Source organism: Erythrolamprus reginae, chromosome 4, assembly GCF_031021105.1.
Source record: "Erythrolamprus reginae isolate rEryReg1 chromosome 4, rEryReg1.hap1, whole genome shotgun sequence".
Taxonomy (NCBI): Eukaryota; Metazoa; Chordata; class Lepidosauria; order Squamata; family Dipsadidae; genus Erythrolamprus; species Erythrolamprus reginae.
Window position 1 is genome coordinate 127,274,725 of NC_091953.1, and position 22,840 is coordinate 127,297,564.

At 40.1% G+C, this 22,840-nt stretch overlaps 1 protein-coding gene across 1 annotated transcript in view; it reads left to right on the forward strand.

Annotated features, from left to right (window-relative positions):
* The window catches only part of DACH1 (dachshund family transcription factor 1), a 446,425-nt gene extending 432,247 nt beyond the window's left edge, over positions 1 to 14,178 (forward strand). Inside the window, exon 11 of the mRNA XM_070751360.1 lies at positions 11,589 to 14,178. Within this exon, the coding sequence (XP_070607461.1) occupies positions 11,589 to 11,626 (38 nt within the window). The 3' untranslated portion in view covers positions 11,627 to 14,178. The remainder of the gene's footprint in view (positions 1 to 11,588) is intronic.
* The last annotated feature ends 8,662 nt before the right edge of the window (positions 14,179 to 22,840 follow it).

Genomic DNA, 22,840 nt, shown 5'->3' on the forward strand with positions numbered 1-22,840 from the left:
GCCTATGGTATTTGCAGAGGGAAAACAAGCAGATAGAATGGCAATGTAGCAACGGAATCCTTTTGCTTACTGGGAAAAAAAAATACAACATAATGTTTCAGCTAATATTTATAAAAGAGAAATTTTTCCTATTATGTTCTTACTTTTGAAAAGCTTTGAAAAACAGTCTGGAGTAATTGCTAGCATATGTTCTAGCAGAAACTCGCCTTCAAAACAAAATATGCCCGAATACTGAAAATGTATATAATTATATACTTAAAATTAAGACAGTTATTTTACTTTTCCGTTTGCTGTTTTGACAGATTTCCTTTACGACGAATAGCAAACAAAACAAGTTAATAAAACCACAGGGGGAAAAAATGACTTAAGAGAAATGTATTTGTCGCTATATCGCTTTGCAATTCGTGAAATGCCGCGAAGTCTTTGAGGTGTTCAGGCTTAGTTTGAATACCGCAAAACATAGATTACCATTAATTTATTCTTTACCCTTTTCTGAGGTATCCTTTCATCTGTAGATCAGGCAAGGCTTTCATTACAGATGCCATGCTACAAGTGGTAAAATAAAGATGCTGATTGAAGCTAAAATGAGATCGCTAAACTTTTTTCAGGGAATTAGATAACAAAATTCTTTTTATCATTCAAAACTATGAATCAGCTCACCGAAATCCCAGGCAAAAATCATCCAGTCTTTTATTGATGCAAAAGTCATGGTTTTGAAGACTTTGTCAAGCACACTCCACTCCACTCTAAAGCCTCTTCCATTGAACGGTATTGAAACCCCACATCCAATTACCCAAAATCCTTTGCTTTTATACTGCCTGGAAGTGACATCGTTCCCCAAAGAGGCTAAGGCTGTAAGCTAATACCTTTTACTATGCAACTCCTCTTGTCTTCTCAGCAGTCTTCTATATCAAGGATCTATCCGCTGACCATCCACTCTAATGTCTTCCTCATCCTCTGACTGGGACCTATCCTCCATTGTCATATCCGCCCTCTCTAGTGGTTCCTCAGGTTCATTCAAGCCACTTTCTCCTTCACTCTCACTCTCTGCATCAGCTGGTAACCCCCCTGGCCCAGTGTATCCAGAGGGGCCTGGCTCATCATATTTGTTATTATTTGTTATTTATTGGATTTATATGCCGCCCTCTCCGAAGACTCGGGGCGGCTAACAGCAATCACAAAACAGCGTACAATAATAATCCAATACTAAAAACGATTAAAAACCCCTTAATATAAAAAACCAAACATATATACAAACATACCATGCATAAAATTGTAAAGGCCTAGGGGCGAAGGGAATCTTCATTCCCCCATGCCTGGTGGCAGAGGTGGGTTTTAAGTAGCTTACAAAAGGCAAGGAGGGTGAGGGCCGGGGCTGCCACAGAGAAGGCTCTTCCCCTGGGTCCCGCCAAGCGGCATTGTTTAGTTGACGGGACCGGGAGAAGACCCACTCTGTGGGACCTAGCTGGTCGCTGGGATTCGTGCAGCAGAAGGCGGTCCCTGTGATAATCTGGTCCGGTGCCATGAAGGGCTTTATAGGTCATAACCAACACTTTGAATTGTGACTGGAAACTGATCGGCAACCAATGCAGACTGCGGAGTGTTGGTGTAACATGGGCATATTTGGGAAAGCCCATGATTGCTCTCGCAGCTGCATTCTGCATGATCTGAAGTTTCCGAACACTTTTCAAAGGTAGCCCCATGTAGAGAGCATTACAGTAGTCGAGCCTCGAGGTGATGAGGTCATGAGTGACTGTGAGCAGTGACTCCTGGTCCAAATAGGGCCGCAACTGGTGCACCAGGCAAACCTGGGCGAACGCCCCCCTCGCCACAGCTGAAAGATTTTTCCCTAATGTGAGCTGTGGATCGAGGAGGACGCCCAAGTTGCGAACCCTCTCTGAGGGGGTCAATGATTCTCCCCCCAGGGTAATGGACGGACAGATGGAATTGTCCTCAGAATATGACATGATCTGAGGTGGACAAGGAGCATTCACAACAATGACCCATTGACAGAGGTGGTTGGTGGACTGAGTTTCTGCCTCCCTTTTAGGGGAAATATTCTGCCCTTTTAATATTTCCTAAAATATTTCATTTTTCTAGGAGAGGGGTGGGTGCTAGCTTCCTTCAGCAAAATGCAGCATGGCTTTAAAAGGGGATCTTTTGGAAAGCTCTCTTCTAATTTAAAGGAGGGAGGAGGTGAGATTTCTGCCTTTTGTTGCAGGCTTTCTTGAGTCTTGAGAAGCAGTAAACTTGTCCCATTTATTGAGACCTTGGTGAGTCTCAAATTAAAAGCAACAGCCCTAACCCCAGCCCATTTTTACACTTCCAGCTGAATTCTTCGCCTTCCTCCCCTCATTACAGAGCAGACATATTTTTTTCATAGACTTGCAGATGTAATAAATAAATGGCAAGCTGTGTAATAAAATAAGTTAATTCCAGTCGTGTTATAAATTCTGATGATGGACGTGGAAAGCCCTTCAGATAGTAACCATAGTCACAGCCTTCATTTGCTGTGTTCCATTGTACCAAAGTAATAAGCAGAGATACACTTGATCTTAATTGGGTGATATTTATGTATGATGCTCTGTTCTATGTATATGTTTATAGTTGTTGTTTTTGAAGCTGCAAGAGACATCTTCAAGCATTGTTGCTCCGGTTGATTAATATTCTTTTGTAATACACAATCACTTGGGGTGATTGGAGGTTCTTGAGCTGAACCAATTTGGGGGGGGGGATCCTGAGTCCCTAAATCATTATCACTTGGAAAAACTGGTATTAGGTGACACAATCATCTCAGAAGAAAGACACCCATATCTATTTATCTCCCTCTCTCTCATCTATCTATCTATCTGTCTGTCTGTCTGTCTGTCTATCTGTCTATCCGTCTATCTGTCTATCCGTCTATCCGCCTATCCGCCTATCCGCCTATCCGTCTATCTATCTTCTATCTATCTTCTATCTATCTATCTATCTATCTATCTATCTCTCTCTCTCTCTCTCTCTCTCTCTCTCTCTCTATCTATCTATCTATCTATCTATCTATCTACCTGTCATTCACATATTTGATTTTATATTAGATTTCAACTAGGTTTAAATATTACTGTATGTTCCCACCCTCCTTGGACTGAGCCCTATGCATTTTTTCAGTAAACCCCAGGCAAATATTCTTTTAGTTGGGGCCAATAACAACTGAAGTTTGAATCAAGACTGGGCCTCAAGTGACTTATCAATCTTAGTGTGATCTTTTATTCTCAGGCTGTCAATACCTGGAGGAGTTTTCTGCATTAAAATTCTCTCCAGAAGCAAAAAGTCTCACAATGGATTACTTACACTCCTCTAGAACAGTGGTTTTCAACCTTTTTTGAGCCGTGGCACATTTTTTACATTTACAAAACCATGGGGCACATTGGGGGGGGGGCTAAAAAAAGTTTGGACAAAAAAATCCTCTCTCTCTCTTCCTCCCTTTCGCTCTATTTCTCTCTCCCTCCCTCTTTCTCTCCCTCCCTATTTTTTTTCTCTCTCTCTCTCCATCCCTCTTTCTTTCTTCCTTCTTTCCTCTTTTTTGCTCTCTTTCTCTCTCCCTCCCTCCCTCCCTCTGTCTTTCTCTCTCCCACCTTCCCTCCCTCTCTTTCTCTCTCTCTTTCTTTCTCTTGCTCTCTCTCTTGCTTTCTTTCTCTCTTGTTCTCTCTCTCTCTCTTTCTTTCTTTCTCTCTCTCTCGTTCTCTTTCTTTTTCTCTCTCTTGCTTTCTTTCTCTCTCTCTCTCTCTCTCTTGCTTTCTCTCTCTCTCTTGCTTTCTCTCTCTTGTTTTCTTTTTCTCTCTCTTGCTTGCTTGCTTTCTCTCCCTCTTGCTCTCTTTCTCTCTCTCGCTTTCTTTCTCTCTCTGAGCTTCGCGGCACACCTGACTATGTCTCACGGCACACTAGTGTGCCGCGGCACACTGGTTGAAAAACACTGCTCTAGAATACTGTTTTACTGAAATATTTACAAGCAGGCAATAGAGTAGAACAGAACAGAGCAGAACAGAACAGAACAGGTGTCCATGGGATGTGATGGTTACAAAGATGTATTTCACATAGGGTTTTCCTGTAAGCATTGGGTATATATACTAGTGTTAAAATGCTGGAGAAAAGACTCGGCAGTTGATAAGGTGACTTTCATTTAGAAATTACTTTCCTGTTATGATCTCTTCCATTTTAATATTTCTAAATATGCTTCAGCTTTATCTTAAATTGTCTCCTATCTATAAGAACTTATCCCACCCCCCACCCCCCAATACATCAGCATTGTTTTGGATCTATGGTAAACAAGTATTTCTTTATTTGCATCTTTAACAAGATCTATGGAGGGAAGGCAGAAATTGACTCTAACCTTAATTAGTTCACCCCATTGTAGCATTTTGGTAAAGGCTCACCAAAGAGTTTGCATTTGTACTCCATCTGTTGCAAGATGGTCCTTTTTATTTGAATTTCCTGATGCTGTTTTGTTTTAAAAAAATATGCATCATTTTCCATTTGTTTGCCTTTGTCTCATTTCATTGTTCTGGTTCCTTTTCCTTCAATTATTAAACTGATGTGTTGAAGGGGAGGTTAGGATTACATGGCGATTCACATTCACCCTTCCTTATTAAAACAAATAAACCCAGCAGTTCTATAAGTTAAAATGCTCTTGAGCTCTGGATCACAGATGCTTTTATCAACATCGGGATGAAGGGGTTGTGTGCTTAGGAGCTTTCTTGTACAGCTGTTAAATGAAAAATGACAAATAGCATTAGATGCCTGGAAAGAAAATTTTTTAGAAGAAACAAAATAGCTTCTATTTCTCAATAACCTTTCCTACTATGAGGATATGCCTTCCTTTAATTTAAAAATAGATTAGCAATAGCAATAACAATAGCAATAGCACTTAGACATACAGGGTGGTGGTGGTGGACAAAAGAATGGAAACATCTTGCAGCTCTTCTGTGGAATCCAGATTTGTGAAGCTCCCTTCGAACAGTTTTTGTGTATTGAGCTCTGCATTGATTTTAGCAGCTATGGTCTTGCGATCCGCTCTAACAATTTGCTTTAGAGTCTGATGGTCTCTCTCAGACAACTTCGACTTTCGACCAGACCTGTGCTTGGCTGAGGATGTTTTCCCTTCTCTTTCAAAAGCAGTCATTACTTTTGAGACTAGTGATGGGTGAACCCAACGGTGTTCGGGTTCAGCAAGTTTGGACGAACTTTACGCAAAATTTGGCCGAACCCGAACCAAACCCGAACCCGAATGGGGAATCCCACCAGGAGATTCTGGGGGCGGAGCTTTGACATCACGTATACCGGCAGGTTGCTAAGGATGCCAAGGTGATCACTTCCTGGATTCCATGGAATCCAGGAAGTGATCACCTTGGCGTCCTTAGCAACCTGCCGGTGACATCAAGTCTCCGCCCCCGGAATCTCTTCATGGGGGGGATTCCCCAGCTCCTTCAAAGGGAGGTCATCATGTAAAAATAAACATTGTTATTTTTACGAAAAAGGACACTGCAGCGGCACTGCAAGCAAAGGACAGTTCTTTCATGTAAAAATAAACATGTTTATTTTTACGGGAAAGGACCGCCCTTTGCTTGCAGCACCGCTGCGGCGTCCTTTCACGTAAAAATGAACATTGTCCCAAGTCCTTGAAGAGGGGTGGCATAAAAGTCAAAGAAAGAAAGAGAGAGAGAGAGAGAAAGAAAGAAAGAAAGAAGGAAGGAAGGAAAGAAAGAAAGAAAGAAGGAAAGAAAAAAAGAAAGAAAGAAAGAAAGAAAGAAAGAAAGAAAGAAAGAAAGAAAGAAAGAGAGAAAGAAAGAAATGTTCACATTTCAGCACTGGTCAAAAGGAGACCAGCAGAGATTATACTACCTGAGACTTCTCAGAAAAAATGCTGGTGACCTTCTACCACTGCACCATAGAGAGTATTTTAACTTACTGCACCTGTGTATAGTTTGCCAATTGCTTAGTGGCAGATAGAAGAAGCACACCAGAGTGTTAAAGTCATTGCTCAGAGTATCAATGGTTGCCCTCTCTCCTCTTTGGAAGAGCTTTATAGCTCCTACATCCTTAAGAACATAAGATCCTCTCTGGCCGGTGGTATTCTAGAAATAGATTCTGGAGTAGATGGAGCCATCACCTGACTGCATTATTGCCATTAACAGTACACAATGCCATCAGAGCTGCAGGTTTATAACATTAGACTATTTGAGGAAAGAATCCTATCCTCCCACTCCCCAAGTGTTTGAGGCAAAGAGCTATTTTTGGGGTGGGAAACACCTGCTTCCCTGGAGGCCTTTCTACTCACTGCAGTGTTGTAGCCCAGATGTGATCTGCAATCAAAAAAGTCATTTTGGTATATTTAGCATTTATCTTTCCAGGAGCACATTGTGTCCTTCTCTTAAAGTCTCCAAAAATATTTATATTTTAGTCCGCTGTGTGAATGTTTAGTGGTTTTTCTCCATTGAACTCCTTCGATTTAAATGCCCGCTGACTCCAATCAATTCTTTTTACTGCTTTAAAAAAAACAGTTGGAATTTGAAACCTCTGACTGACATGAGTTTAATGTGACTTATGCATGGGTTTTGACATGGGTTTTGCAGCTGTTTGGGTGAACTGATTGCAAGCTTTTCTTCCTTATAAAAGCATCACAATCTGGGGCAATTCTTTCAAGCTATAAATTTAGAGATCTACAGTACGAAAGATTTCTTAAATGAGCATAATTTATGTGGGTACCTATCAGTCTGCCCAGGTTGACAACCAGGTTCAGTTTATCAAAGGGAAAGAAACATGGTAGTTCAGTCGGATCTAATAAATAAATATTCTCACTTTCTCTCATAAGAGCACACAATAGCTGTATTTATAAGGAGAACTGGAGGGATTTTTCTTTATTACTACAGTAGTTGCAATGTTCGTTGCTGGAGTTGGAATTGTCTTCCTATTCAAACTAATCTTTACAACATTTTTAATCAGTTTTTTTTTCAAAGATCATACTTTTTAAAAAATTCACAATATTTTTAAAAAATATTTTTATTGAATTTTTTTTAAAGATGATGCTTGTGGCATCCACAAAAAATAAAACAATACATAGGAAAACAAAAAGAAAAAGAAAAAAATACAAATATATTTATATATGTATACAGTTATACCTCATCTTACAAATGCAGCATCATACGAACTTTGAGATACAAACCCGGGGTTTAAGATTTTTTTGCCTCTTCTTACAAACTGTTTTCACCTTACAAACCCACCACTGCCGCTGGGATGCCCCGCCTCCGGACTTCCGTTGCCAGCGAAGCACCTGTTTTTGCACTGCTGGGATTCCCCTGAGACTCTCCTCCATGGGAAAACCCACCTCCAGACTTCCGTGTTTTTGTGATGCTGCCGGGGAATCCCAGCAGGGGAATCCCAGCATCGCAAAAACGGGTGCTTCGCTGGCAACAGAAGTCTGGAGGTGGGGTTTCCCAGCAAGGGGAGCCTCAGTGAACTCGCAGCATCACAAAAAACACAGAGGTCCGGAGGTGGGGTTTCAAGGACTTCAGTGTTTTTGCGATGCTGCAATTTCACTGATGTTCCCTTCGCTGGGAAACCCCACCTCCGGACTTCCATTGCCAGCGAAGCACTTGTTTTTGCGATGCTGGGATTCCCCTGCTGGGATTCCCCTGCAGCATTGCAAAAACACAGAAGTCCAGAGGTGGGGTTTCCCATGGAGGGGAGCCTCAGGGGAATCCTGGCAGCGCAAAAACGGGCACTTCGGCTGGCAAAAGCGGTGAATTTTGGGCTTGCACGCATTAATCGCTTTTCCATTGATTCCTATGGGAAACATAGTTTCATCTTACAAACTTTTCACCTTAAAAACCTCGTCCTGGAACCAATTAAGTTTGTAAGACAAGGTATCACTGTATAACTACAGCATTTTGCAACTCTGCATACTTAAACCAGAAAGAGAAAAAAAACATCACAGTTCTATCATATCTTCCTTTCATACATCAATACTCATTTTCTAATTTATGCAGTTATACGTATCATTTTCTTTTGGTACTTCAAACATTTAACAAATCTCATTCATCATAGTACTAATAAGAGTGGTAGTAATATATCCCCAAAACAATGTCAATTATCAATTGTAATCCTGCCTTCACTTCTTATTGCTCAATCTTTTCTCCAATATATTAGCATTGTCTATAAGTTCTGATTTAGATTTAATTTAATTTCATTAATTTGGTTTCTATGCTGCTCAATCCCAATGGGACTCATAAATACATAGATTACCTCTATACTACTTATCTTGTTTCATTTTATTTTTCTCGTCCAACCAAGCGTACAGTTTTTCCCGGATTTTGCAGAAATCTATTTCTTCCTTCTCCTTTATTCACATAGTTAGCCTATTCATCTCTGCCGATTCCAATATCTTGTTTATGACCATTAAATTAGTGGGAGCTGTTTCTTTTTCCCATAGTTGCACATATGAAATTCTTGCCACCCACATTTTGTGTATCATCAAGTTTTGCTTATTTTTTTCTTTATGCTTTGGCCCATGATGCCTAGGAGGAACATTTCAGGTTTTAGGTTTGTTTTGTCGGGCTCTCTGGTAGAATCCTCCCAAAAATTCACAGGTACAAAGTTCAGACACACACATTTGAAAATTCAAAACAATGTTCTTTATAATGAAAATTCACTTAAACTAAGCCCTCTTTTGGTATAGCCAAGAGCACTTGTCTCCAAACAAACTGGCAATTTGTACAAGTCCCTTATCAGTCCTGTGAAACTTAGCTTGCAGCTGTGAGACAATTCACAGTTCTTCTTCTTTCACAAAGTGAAACACACTTTGCTCTGGTTTAGTTTCAAAGTGGGGAAAATCAGCACACAAAAGGTCAAAGTCAGTAAAGCAGTCACAAAACACAGCGATCAGATAATCCTCCACAATGGCCAAACTCACAGGCTGCTATTTATAGCAGCCTCACTCATTACCACAGCCCCACTCAACCACAGGTGGCCTCATTTTCTTTGATAATAATCTCTCAGTTGTTGTTGCCTATGCATCGCTCTCCGCATGCGTGGCTGTATCATTAACTCTTGTTCTGAATCCAAGGAGGAGCTAGATAATTGATCTCCTTCTGAGCTGTCTGCCACACTCTCCTCCTCCCGGTCACTCATGTCTTCTTGGTCAGAGGAGCCTTCATCAGCAGATTCCACCGGGGGCAAAACAGGCCTGCACCATGGGGATGTCTCCCCCACATCCACAGTCCTTGGGGCAGGAGCTGGGCCAGAGCTAACCACAACAAGGGGTTTTTTTTAGGGTTAAAGAAAAAAATAATAATTGTAAATGCATTGGGCAGCAAAGTTAAGTAGAAAATAAACATTTATTGAAAGAAAGAGAGTTAGTATGTTTAAAATAATCTGGCATTCAAGAAAAGGGAGTCCTCAGTTTTACAACAGTTTGTTTAGTGACCATAGAACTTTTTCATGCTTACAACCACTGCAGTATCCCCGAGATCATGAAAATTCAGGCACTTGACCACTGATTCATATTTATAACAATTGCAGTGTCCCTGGATCCTGTGATTCCCGTTTCATGGACTTCTGACAAGCAAAGTCAACGAGGAAGCCAGATTTACTGTGTTAGTATATAGAGGATTTTCTTAATATAAATTATGATAAAGATTAAGGAGTTCACAGAATCATATATTACTCCCCACATCAAAGAGAAAAAGATGGATTCTTTTATCCAAAGAAGAGAATATATCTAGCTTTGTTTCTATTCTGAAATTGCTTCCAGATTTTGTGCTTGCAATGAAAATAATAATAATAATAATAATGAAACTTTGATTTTGTTTTTTTTGTTAATTAAAAAGGTGTATTGTTTGTACATATTGTTGTCTAAAAGCAAAAAGTTGTGGTCATCATGTTTAGTGATGGGCAAACTGAACCCGCACAATTCAGATCTGTACCGAATTTTGTGGTGTTCGGTATGCCAAGCACAAACCCGAAATTTTTCCAAAGTTCGGGCAAAGTTCGGGGTCGTGTTCGGCGTGCGGAGCTTTGACGTCACCGGCAGGTTGCTAAGGATGCCAAGGAATCCAGGAAGTGATCACCTTGGCGTCCTTAGCAACCTGCCAGTGACGTCAAAGCTCCGCCCCCGGAATCTCTTTATGGGAGGGATTCCCCATTCGGGTTCGGTTCAGGTTCAGCCGAATTTTGCGTAAAATTCGGCCGAACATGCCGAACCCAAATACCGTTGCGTTCACCCATCACTAATCATGTTATTATTTTCTATTGTGCTAAAGAGACTCAGAAGTTGCTGCCTTTTTCTTTTATTTTCTCCCTTTACACCAGGAGTGTCAAATTAGATTTCATGGAGGGCCACATCTAGGTTCAGGGCCACATCTAGGAGAGCCAAGATGGCATGGCTAGCTCAATGTCATTCATATTGGGGGTGCATTTGGTGGCCTGAGCACTCTGCCAGTGAAAACGGACTCCTGGGCTCCGTTTCCAGCTGCAACACCCTCCTGCAACCCGCTGCCAGTGAAAACAGATCTCCATTTTCACATCCAAAGGATCGGCCCATGGTGTCTCTACCAATGAAAATGGAGCTCTGTTTTCACTGGCAGAGGCGACATGGGACGGTCCCTCGCTGTTTCCTGGATGGCTCCTATTCTGGTCCAAGCTTATGAAATGCTTTTCTCATACAGATAAAACAACCTTGATGGTCTCCTGCAGCACCTTGCCAGGCAAAATGGGGTGCAGAGGGGGCAAATGAGGCTCCCGGATGGCTCATTTTGGCTGGCAAATTGCTGCAGGAGGCCTCCATCCTGTCTCCACCTCTTCTCTGGCTGCTCCATGGAGGAGAACCACAATGCTGATCCAGTCCTTGAAGAAATCCAGTTTGACACCCCTATTCTAACAGTCCCTAAGTGACTTGCCATTAAGTGAGGACAGATTATCTCAGGGACCACCTTCTGCTGCACGAATCCCAGCGACCAGTTAGGTCCCACAGAGTGGGTCTTCTCTGGGTCCCATCAACTAAACAATTTCGCTTGGCGGGACCCAGTGGAAGAGCCTTCTCTGTGGTGGCCCCGGCCCTCTGGAACCAACTCGCCCCAGAGATTAGAATTGCCCCCACCCTCCTTGCCTTTCGTAAGCTACTTAAAACCCACCTCTGCCACCAGGCATGGGGGAATTGAGATACTCTTTTCCCCTAGGCCTTTACAATTTTATGCATGGTATGTCTGTACGTATGTTTGGTTTTATAATAAGGTTTTTTAACTGTTTTAGTATTGGATTATTATTATATGCTGTTTTATTGCTGCTGTTAGCCGCCCCGAGTCTGTGGAGAGGGGCGGCATACAAATCCAACAAACAAATAAATAAATAAATAAATAAATAAACAAACAAACAAACAAACAAACAAAATCTTGTACAGAGTAGCCTTCCCTCCAGGGAAGTTAAAGTTCACATCATTTAATGTAATAAGAACATTCTTAATATATAAGAAATGCATTTTTTTCTTTCTACAAGAAATACACTGTGGGAATGTTGTTGTGAAAAGGAGTTTGCTAACATCTTTCTTGTGCCTATTTCAGATGGAAGACTTTATCTGAAAACTACTGTCATGTACTGAGTTTGTTCAGTCGGAACAATGTGTTGTTACCAATCCAGAGGACTCTGCAGTAAAACATCCAGTGTTTCAAAGTTCTGCAAAAAATAAAAATAAAAACAAGGAAGGTGCTTTGCAGAAAACTTTTATCACTTCACATAGCCATGTGCGGAGATTTTAAGCATTTGATGGGAGCATCCCCCATTGCATTGTCCAAGCTCCATCCTGTGTTACGGAAGACATTTCTACAAACTTGTGTAGCTTTCTAGTAGCTACCAGGAAACCTGTACTGAGACTCCAGACCAGAACTATGTATTCCCATTTCAATGGAATAAGAACTAATATACTCTTCTGAACCTTTTAGGCACATCAAGGAAATCTTCCACTTCTCATTGTAAGCACTCTTATGCCAAACCAGCAAGACAGTAGAAAATAATGAATATTTCTCAAATGGGCTTCAGAAGATTCCTAAAAAACAACAACAACAACAAAAACCTGGGGTTAGGAGTACACAAAACAAAATGCTATGTACTATTTTCTTTTCTTTTTTTCAAATTCTGGGAAATTGATTGTTTTTTTCACACGGCCTTTAGAAGGTGTACCTTATAGAATTTAAACCAGTTTTATCTCAACAAAAAAAGAAGTACAAAGTTTGAACAGCATCATGTACAATTTACAGCAATCAGAAGAAGAAGAAGAAGAAGAAGAAGAAGAAGAAGAAGAAGAAGAAGAAGAAGAAGAAGAAGACTTATAATTTATCATGTTAAAATGTCAGTATAAGAGGGATGACGTTGTTCCTCATTTCTGAGACTGTTCAGGTGTACAGTATATAACCACAAAAACCACTCACAGAAAATATTATGTATGCAGTAGTATACTAGATTTTAGGAAAACAACAATTTTAGAGAATATGTTTTGTCACCCTGTTGGTCCAAACACCATCTTTCTAATTTTAACGCATGCAGGCATGTAAATATTTGTCTTGAAGTCACAGTGTTAATGAAGGGAATCTTAACCGTCTGGGAGGGGTGACCGACCACCTTTATATGTATATGATGAAAAAAAGGGGGAACACTTTTCGGAATGGATTGTGGCCCCAAATCAAGTCAACTCTCCAGAAATATTTTTCTATATTAATGTCATATTACTTCAACCTTGCCGTGGGGAGAAATTATCCCCGAGGCTGTAAAGACATTTGATGTATCAGTCCAAAACCACGTAGAGCTAAGTGATGAATTTCAGTCTTTTGTCTTTTGACCCACCATTGTAGGCGCCTCTGTGTTATTTTTATTGTCTTTATAAAAAAAAACCCGGTCTCCTGTTTCTCACCTTTGTGCTCATAACTGGAAGCGGGTTGAAACCGAGTGTTTTGTACATCTGAAATTTTCTCCTTGGCTCGTCCAACTTCTCCAAGTTGCCCCTTTAAAGACCATTTGGAAGGATGTCCAGGCTTTTCTGGAATCTTTCATGTCTTACGCAGAAAACACCTTTTCTATAAATTCATAATTTGGAGCGTTCAGTGCTTACTCATGACGTACGGTGTGTCCAAATTTAAAACCTGTCGGGCAAGGCAAAGTTTTACGAAAGTTTTTCAATCTGGATTTTTGTTTATTTTGGCATGCATCGAGACCAAACCTTCATTTTACATCTTTAAAAAGTACCGTTGAAAATACAAAACAAAACTTTTATTACGAGAGGATTCTTTTAAAATCATAAGAAAAGTTGAGAAAAACTGAAATATTTATTTTCTTTTGAAAGAAAATTGTGCAGTCTTTAAAGGGTTAACAATTATCATTTGATGAACTTTTGTGGCAAATGGCTAGCTCTATATGAAGGGTTTTTTGGTTATTCACTTCACTGACAAAACAGCAGTTCCAGTATTTCTTGACTGGCAAAAAAATAAAATAAAAACCACCCATAAGTCGGTGTGATCATTTTTACAGTGTATTCTTTACAGACACAATGGGTATTAATCATTGTTTGCTTTGGTACATAAGTCAATGGAAATGCTAAATGAAGAGAAGACATATATCTTGTTAAATCACGTGTAAATATTAACAGTTCATGAAATGCTATCGTAAGATGAATTTGGGTTTCTTCTGCCTTTAGTTACCCAAGACCTTCCCCCACCCCCTTTTTGCCTAGAATATGAAGAAATGTTGTGTTCATGTTATTGTTTAAATGCTTTTTGTACTCTTAAAGATATTAAATGTTCTAGTTGTTCTATATTATAATCACCTTTTCTGCGTTCTATGCAACCCTTTGGAACAGAACATTCTCATCTTCATGTAGGGCCTATGAAAATTGTCTATTTTTATCTATATATTTAAAGTTTTCTAAAAATGAGAAAAAAAGTTATTATGAATTTTGTTGTACAAAATCTGTACAAAAAAAAAATCTGTTTTTACATCATATTGCAAGAATTGGATAATTTTTCTATCGTAGTCTAGTTAATCTGAGCCTGGTTTCATGTTCAGAACCACTTTTTCCTGCTATTGTATTTAATTTTCCTCTCTCTTTTTTTTTCTCCTCCTCCTCCTTTTCAACAATCTGCTAATAAAACTGTCTGAAATTTGCCTGTGACTTTATTTACAGTTCATATTTATTAAATTTGGTGAGATGTGTAACATTGGAGGGATATTTGCTTTCTAATGGGAGGTATCTTAAAACAACATAAGTCAGCTGTTTGCAATGTGAGCAGAACAAAGCCGAATGATTTCATTTAACATGCAACCGCTTCTAGCTCTCTAATATGAATTACTGTGGTGAAGAAAGGAAGAAGGGGAAAAAAAACATCATAAAAGCACATTCTGTGGTTATTGTTTAACAAGCAGATCCTCTGTATTTTGTTTCTTGCCAGCTAAGCAAACTGGCCCATCTGCATGATTTATTTATGTTCATTTCTTGGTTTATGAAGCTGTTATTTGTACCTTTCCCCCCCTTTATATTGCGATATTCCCAGGATTCTTATTTTACAAAGCTTTGTGCTGAATAATGTAAAGTGAACACACTGATGGAAGAAAATATGTTATTTCCATAACTACAACAGTTTGGAGATATATTTTTTTTTGCTGCAAAGTCACTTCCTGGGGTTTACAAGCTTCCGTCTAACTTCCAGCAAGAACTTTTAACAACTTGCTGCATAGCCTCACTGCTTAAACATGCAAAAAATAATATTTATTTATTTATTTATTTAACTTCAGGATCAAAATACAGGCTCAGCGAATTAGATGAATCTTGTTTCAAAATCACTTTCAAAAATAGGGTGTGGTTGCATCAATTGTCTGACAAACCCCTTTATGGCAGCATTCACTTTCACACCTATACAGTGGTACCTCTACTTACGAACTTAATTCATTCTGACCAGGTTCTTAAGTAGAAAGTTTGTAAGAAGAAGCAATTTTTCCCATAGGAATCAATGTAAAAACAAATAATGAGTGCAACTGGGGAAACAACAGGGATGGCTGAGGCCCTGTTTCCTCTTAGGAGATTGCTAGAGAGGCCCCACGGAGGCTTGTCCCCGCCTTTTCCTGCCCTGTTTCTCCCAGGAGATTCTTTTCCGATTACAGTTTTGGTGGCTTGTGTTTGTAAGTGGAAAATGGTTCTTTAGAAGAGGCAAAAGAAATCTTGAACACCCGGTTCTTATCTAGAAAAGTTTGTAAGTAGAGGCATTCTTAGGTAGAAGCACCACTGTAATTGATGCCTTAACTGCTTATAACATTCTATATAAACAAGTAACTAAAACAGTACACTGGTACACCGGTATTCATTGTTAATTTGTTCCAGGAGGAACCACGAATACCAAAAACTATAAGTGCCAAACATTTTTTCCCATAAGGAATCATGTAATGAGTCACAAGATAGCGGAAACTGACAACACTGCAATTTCGCTGAGGCTTCCCTCGTTGGGAAACCCCACCTCCGGACCTCCGTTGCCAGCGAAGCACCCGTTTTTGCACTTGCGGGATTCCCCTGCTGGGATTCCCCTGCAGCATCGCAAAAATGCGGAAGTCCAGAGGTGGGGTTTCCCATGGAGGGGAGCCTCATGATTGTTGTTAGCCGCCCCGAGTTTTCGGAGAGGGGCGGCATATAAATCCAATAAAACTTGAAACTCAGGGGAATCCCAGCAGCGCAAAAACGGGTGCTTCAGCTGCCAAAAGGTGTGCATTTTGGGCTTGCACGCATTAATCACTTTTCCATTGATTCCTATGGGAAACATTGTTTCGTCTTACAAACTTTTCACCTTACGAACCTCGTCCTGGAACCAATTAAGTTTGTAAGACAAGGTATCACTGTATTGCCAATTTTCCTTTATGTTCATCAACAACTCACAGATTGTGCATCCAAAATCCCATTTTCCCCTATTTTATTTATTTATTTATTTATTCCCTATGATGCATTGTATAGAAATCGTAACCATTCCTGTTTTCATATAAGACTTATTTTTAAGGCCAGAAATCAAAAAATCCATTTCTAACCACAATCCTAGCTGTTTTTTCTTATGTTAAAGACTTCTGTTGACTCCAGTAACTAAAGCTAAATTACTACTGTATATTTGATGCTGCTGAAAAGATAAAGTAACAAAGCCATACTTAAGTAAAGACACTCCAATTACACACAAAAGTTTCTTTGGATTAATAAGTAAGGACACAGAGTTATAAACAAGTTTGAACTTCTAAAAGCAAATCAAAGATTATTATAAAAATCATGAACTATTTTTTCCATAGTGACTTGAGGTATTGATCTGCTGGAACAGAAAGGATGTAAAATCTATCCTTATTTTTTTTTTTTTTGGTACATTTTTGGTCTGTTGAATATCTCTGCAAGACACTAGGTGGGGAAATGGTCAAATTGTTTCACACAGCCAATAAATCATGACAGGATTGGCTCAGTAATGCTTGTGTAGAAATAGAATTAAATGAGACTTGTTCTTTTGAAAGAGTTTCTGTGATTCCTTGTACCACTGATAGATTCATCTTTGTCCCTGTCCTATCTCAGATTAAACTACAAGGAGCATCCAATGAGAATCTCTTTGCAGGAGAGAGAGAGGGAAGAAGAGGGAGGGAGGGAAGGAGAGAGAGAGAGACTTAGCCAAGAAGCCAAGGAGGGATATACAGTATAATGATGTATTTATGAAACCAAATAAATGTGTGGGAGGAATGTGAACAGTGCTAATTCATTTCCTGTTTCCAGCCATCCTTCCCGAGTTTTCCTACCACCCTGCCTTGGAGTACAATGTGACCTCTGGAACTTATTCTGTTTTCAAGCCAAAAAACTAGCTTCTTGCCCCAGTGTCATAGAGATCCCTATTCCATTGTTCTTATAACTAGTGATGGGCGAACCCAATGATGTTTGGGTTCAGCAAGTTTGGACGAACTTTACACAAAATTCAGCCGAACCCGAACTGAACCTGAACCCAAACCCGAACGGGGAATCCCACCAAGAAATTCTAGAGGCAGAGCTTTGACGTCACATATACCGGCAGGTTGCTAAGGACGCCAAGGTGATCACTTCCTGGATTCCATGGAATCCAGGAAGTGATCACCTTGGCGTCCTTAGCAACCTGCTGGTGACATCAAAGCTCCGAATGCCGAACACAACCCCGAACTTTGCCCGAAGTTTCAAAAAATTTTGGGTTCATGTTCGGCATACCAAACATCGCAAAATTTGATATGGACCCAAATTGTGCGGGTTCGGTTTGCCCATCACTACTTATAAACTGAACAATTCAATATTTTTAGACATGAAATGGGAGCCATTTTATTTTGCCTTGAAACTTTAGCAGACTAAATCTTGCCACTTTAGAATGAAGGTGTCTAATCACACCTTCAGATAAAAATCTGAAATCTGACAACTTACCTGAAATGCAGAGAAGGAGTTTGACCAAGATGTTGCATGTAGACTAGTACTGAAATCTGCCTTTGTTGCTGCTAAATATTATGCTATACAGATAAATTACCAGCTTCTGGTTAATTTATAGACAATGATTAAGAATCTGAGGGTGGAAAGGAATATTTTCAGAATGTGCAAATACTTCTAATAGATTATCTTTTGGGAAGGAAACTAAGTAAGGTTAGAATTCACATTTGTGTGATCTGTTCCTGTAAACATATGATATGTAAAGAGCTTTCTTCTCTAATCCAAAGTGACAGAACTTCATTTAAACTTTCATTGGAAATTAATTGTGTAAATCATTGGTGGGCTTACTTTATTAGTATCAACAAACATTTGGCCCATCCAACTGATTACTGAATTAATCAGATTGTTCTTAGCTATTAATTTATGCTGTCAGCTCTGCATTCTAGGCCTGATGAAAATTCCACGTAGAACTATTATCTCTCGTTGCATATAATTTCCTCTCTCTCATTTTTTTCTCAGGCCAGCTTTGAACCAAATATGATTTTTTTTTTAAAAAATGACTTCTTCTGTACGGCCCGTATTCCATTTAAACAGCTTTAAGTGTTGCTTGTCTCTCTTCATAAGTAGGAGAGTTGGCTTGCTTCTGAAGCTGGAATTGCAGCCCATTGTTGGGTTTTTCTAAGTTTAAGTCTCTGGCCATCAAGGAGATCCTTGGATGACCTTCTCCCTGAAGTTCTGGAGGTAAGACAAGTTAACTTATTCTAAAGCCTACTCCTATTTTATCTTATGGTGGATTGCTGCTATGGTGATGCATTACTCAAAGAAGAAATAGTATGCAGTGGTACCTCTACTTAAGAACTTAATTTGTTCCATGACCAGGTTCTTAAGTAGAAAGGTTTGTAAGAAGAAGCAATTTTCCCCTAGGAATCAATGTAAAAGCAAATAATGCGTGCGATTGGGGAAACCACAGGGAGGGTGGAGGCCATTTCCTCCAAGAAGATTCCTAGAGAGGCCCCATGGAGGCTTCTCTCCACCTTTTCTGGCCCTGCTTCCTCCCAGGAGATTCCTAGAGAGGCCCCACAGAGGCTTCTCCCTGCCTTTTCCGGGTACATTTTCAGAGGCTCGGGAAAGCCCATGATTGCTCTCACAGCTGCATTCTGCACGATCTGAAGTTTCCAAACACTTTTCAAAGGTAGCCCCATTTTATTTATTTATTTTGTCCAATACACAATGAGGGTTTTAGTGGGTATATATCTATATACATATAGTAAAATACATGATGAAGGTTATAGAGGAGATACTCATAGTAAAATATATCTAAGAAATAATAGAAAAGAAGATAAAGTAATAGAACATATCAATGAAAGAATAGAAGAAGAGATATAGGAATAGAAGAAAGGAATAGGAGATATAGGAAAGCAATAGGACAGGGGACAGAAGGCACTCTAGTGCACCTGTACTCGCCTCTTAGGAATCTGGATAGGTCAACCGTAGATAATCTAAGGATAAAGTGTTGGGGGTTTGGGGATGACACTACCGGTAATGAGTTCCACGCTTCGACAACTTGGTTACTGAAGTCATATTTTTTACAGTCAAGTTTGGAGCGGTTAATATTAAATTTAAATCTGTTGTGTGCTCTTGTGTTGTTGTGGTTGAAGCTGAAGTAGTCGCCGACAGGCAGGACGTTGCAGCATATGATCTTGTGGGCAATACTTAGATCTTGTTTCAGGCGTCTTAGTTCTAAACTTTCTAGGCCCAGGATTGAGAGTCTAGTCTCGTAGGGGATTCTGTTTCCATGTAGAGAGTGTTACAGTAGTCAAATCTCGAGGTGATGAGGACATGCAAGTCTTGCCCCCTAACTCTGTTTGGGGTTGGGAGGCTTTCCCCCCACTCACAGGTCCGTTTAGAGAAAGAAGGCTTTTCTCCCGCTCCCACTGCTATTTTGGGATGTGAGGCCAAAACGATGGGGCTATGGGTGCATGCGCAGTGTGTCATGCGCACATGTACAGGGGGTGTGGACATGCGGGAGGTGCATTGCATTATGGATGTGGGCATTCGCACGTGCATCTGTACCCACTCTTGGCACCCGAGGGAAAAAAGGTTCCCCATCACTGCCATAAGCATATCTCACATTTGCTCCTTACACAATTTGTCTTAGAACCAACGACAGGATGAAAAACCTCAAGTTATGGAATCCAGTGGACAATGTAAAAAAACCCCTATTTGTGTGGAAATTCAATAAACGATTCAAAAACCCATTCATTGCTGGAGTGATACACACACACACATTGTTGGTATTGGAGGTTATTCTGTATCTCGAGAACTGTATCAATCAAACAAATATCTAATGTATGTTTCTAAGCAGATAGTCTATTTACATTTATTCTCAGGCCTTCAAATGTCTCAATCACTTTAAGTACTTTTGTCTGGTTTCTACTCTTCATTCAAGTATGCCATCCATCAAAATATTTCTGGATTGCATTCTTTAAAAATATTCCGAGAATTTTCCCTTGAAAGAGATCTCCGGTTCTTCCATTATCATCTCTCACTGGTTCATAATATGGGCTTCTGACAAAAATTGGGATGTAAATCATCTCGGATATGTGCATTTTTCTTTTATGTTTGTGTGTTTTATCTGTCTGTTTCATTTTAAATAAAAAAATTTAAAAAATAGAGTGAGGGGAGAGAGGGAGAGAGAGAGAGATAGAGAGGTGTGAATAAAGTATTCCTCAGCTTATGACTGGCTGCTTAATGACCATTCAAAGTTATGACTGACCTCCCCAGGGTTATTTAAAGTCCCATTTTCAGTATTACACTGGCTACATGACACCCAACAGTCACAGGATCATGAAACAGTCATATATTTAATTTGAGTTTAAGATGATGCCTCGAGTCTTCGGAGAGGGGCGGCATACAAATCTAAATAATAATAATAATAATAATAATAATAATAATTATTATTATTATTATTATTATTATTATAGAATAGAATAGAATAGAATAGAATAGAATAGAATAGAATAGAATAAAAATTTTATTGGCCAAGTGTGATTGGACACACAAGGAATTTGTCTTGGTCCATATGCTCTCAGCGTACATAAAATAAAATATGCATTTGTCAAGAATCATGTGGTACGACACTTAATGATTGTCATAGGGGTCAAATAAGCAATGAATATTATTATTATTATTATTATTATTATTATTATTATTATTATTATTATGATGCCCATCAATGACTTATAACTCTAATTCTGGTCACAGTTCCTGGGGGCTAAGTGCATGGGCCAGTGTTAGATGGAAGGATTGTAATAGAATAACCAGGAGTCACTGCTCACAGTCACTCATGCCCTCATCACCTCAAGGTTCGACTACTGTAATGCTCTCTACATGGGGCTACCTTTGAAGAGTGTTCGGAAACTTCAGATCATGCAGAATGCAGCTGCAAGAGCAATCGTGGGCTTCCCCAGATATGTCCATGTCACACCAACACTCCGCAGTCTGCATTGGTTGCCGATCAGTTTCCGGTCACAATTCACATTGTTGGTTATGACCTATAAAGCCCTTCATGGCATCGGACCAGAATATCTCGGGAACTGCCTTCTGCCGCACGAATCCTAGCAATTGATTAGATCCCACAGAGTTGACCTTCTCCGGGTCCTGTCAACGAAACAATGTTGTTTGGCGGGGGCCAAGGAAAGAGCCTTCTCTGTGGCGGCCCCGACCTTCTGGAACCAACTCCCTCCCGAGAACTGCCCCACCCTCCTTGCCTTTCACAAACTCCTAAAAACCCACCTTGATTCCCCCAGGCCGTTTCATTTTATGTATGGTTTGTTTGGGATGCCTGACTGTTTTTTATAATGAGGGTTTTAAACTGTCCTTTTTTAACCATTAGATTTGTATTATGTATTTTTGTTGTAAGCCGCTCCGAGTTTCCGGAGAGGGTCGGCATACAAATCTAATAAATAATAATAATAATAATTTAAGATGTAATTGGATTTGTATGCCGCCCGTCTCCGAGGACCTGGGGCGGCTCAAAGCGTATACAAAAAAACAGAGAACAGTAATAAACAATCCAATTAATAATACATTAAAACAGTCCTTAAAATTCTAATTTAAAAAGCTATCTTTACAATTATTGAAGATTATTGAAGAAATCACGGTTTGCCCATTTCCAAACCATTAAAGTTGGATGCACTTATATTTTTCCATCTTTCCAATCTTGCTCCACATTTAGGGTACCACTTAAAACAGTTGTTCTGCCGCCGTGTCCCAACCACCCGTAATTACAGGGTAATTAGTCCAGGAAGACAGACACCACACGATAAAAGGAAAACCCAAAAGTTTTTATAAACAGAAAAAAAAAAACAGCTTCCTTTTTAAATGTCAAAGGGATTTTCTGGTACACACAAGGCACAGGTTAAATGCAGTCCAATTGCTCACCCAATAACTGGGAAATTGAGTCCAATTCTAAAGTCCAGAGAGTCCACACACAATCTTGAACAGCACAAAAACCACGATCTTGACGAAACAATGAATCAGATAAACTGCCATGAGGCTAAACACCAGGTTGCAGTTTTATCTGTCGCACTAATTACAGCAGCCCCACCCAACCACAGGTGGCCTCATTTTCTCTTGTAATAATCCTTCAGTTGTTGTCTCCTATGCATCACTCTACACATGCGTGGATGTGTCATTAATTCTTGTTCAGAATCCAAGGATGATACAGATGATTGATCTCCTCCTGGGCTATCTGCCAAACTCCCCTCTTCCCTATCACTCACGCTTCCTTGGTTAGAGGAGGCTTCATTGGCAGATTCCATTGGGAGCAAAACAGGCCTGCGGCATGTGGATGTTTCCCCCACATCCACCTGCACATTCCTTGGGGCAGGAGCTGGGCCAAAGCTAACCACAACACCAGGGATGGTGAACCTTTTGTTCCTTGGGTGCTGAAAGACCATGTGCACATGCTGTCGTGCATGCAAGAGTGCCCACACCCATAATTCAATGCCTGGGGAGGGCGGGAACAGCTTTTCCTGCTCCCGCCCCCCAACTCGGATGCTCTCTGGAGGCCAGAAATGGCCTGTTTTTCCGACTTCTGGTGGGCCCAGTAGGCTCGTGTTTCACCCTTCCCAGGATCCAAGGGCTGGGTAAAAACACCCTCTGGGTCCCCCCCAAACTCTTCTTCTTTGTTGTGGTTTTTTTTTCCCCTGCCTTTTATAGCTGGAGGAGTCCAAGCCTCTTTAGAAAAACAGTCTCGGAATCATTGCTAGTCCTCTCCTTAATAGAATACCCATGTGTGGATTTATCGGCAGACTTTCAGTTTGATAAACTGTTGGCATGTAAATATTTCCTTGAAGAAATTCCAGTCCAGCTGCT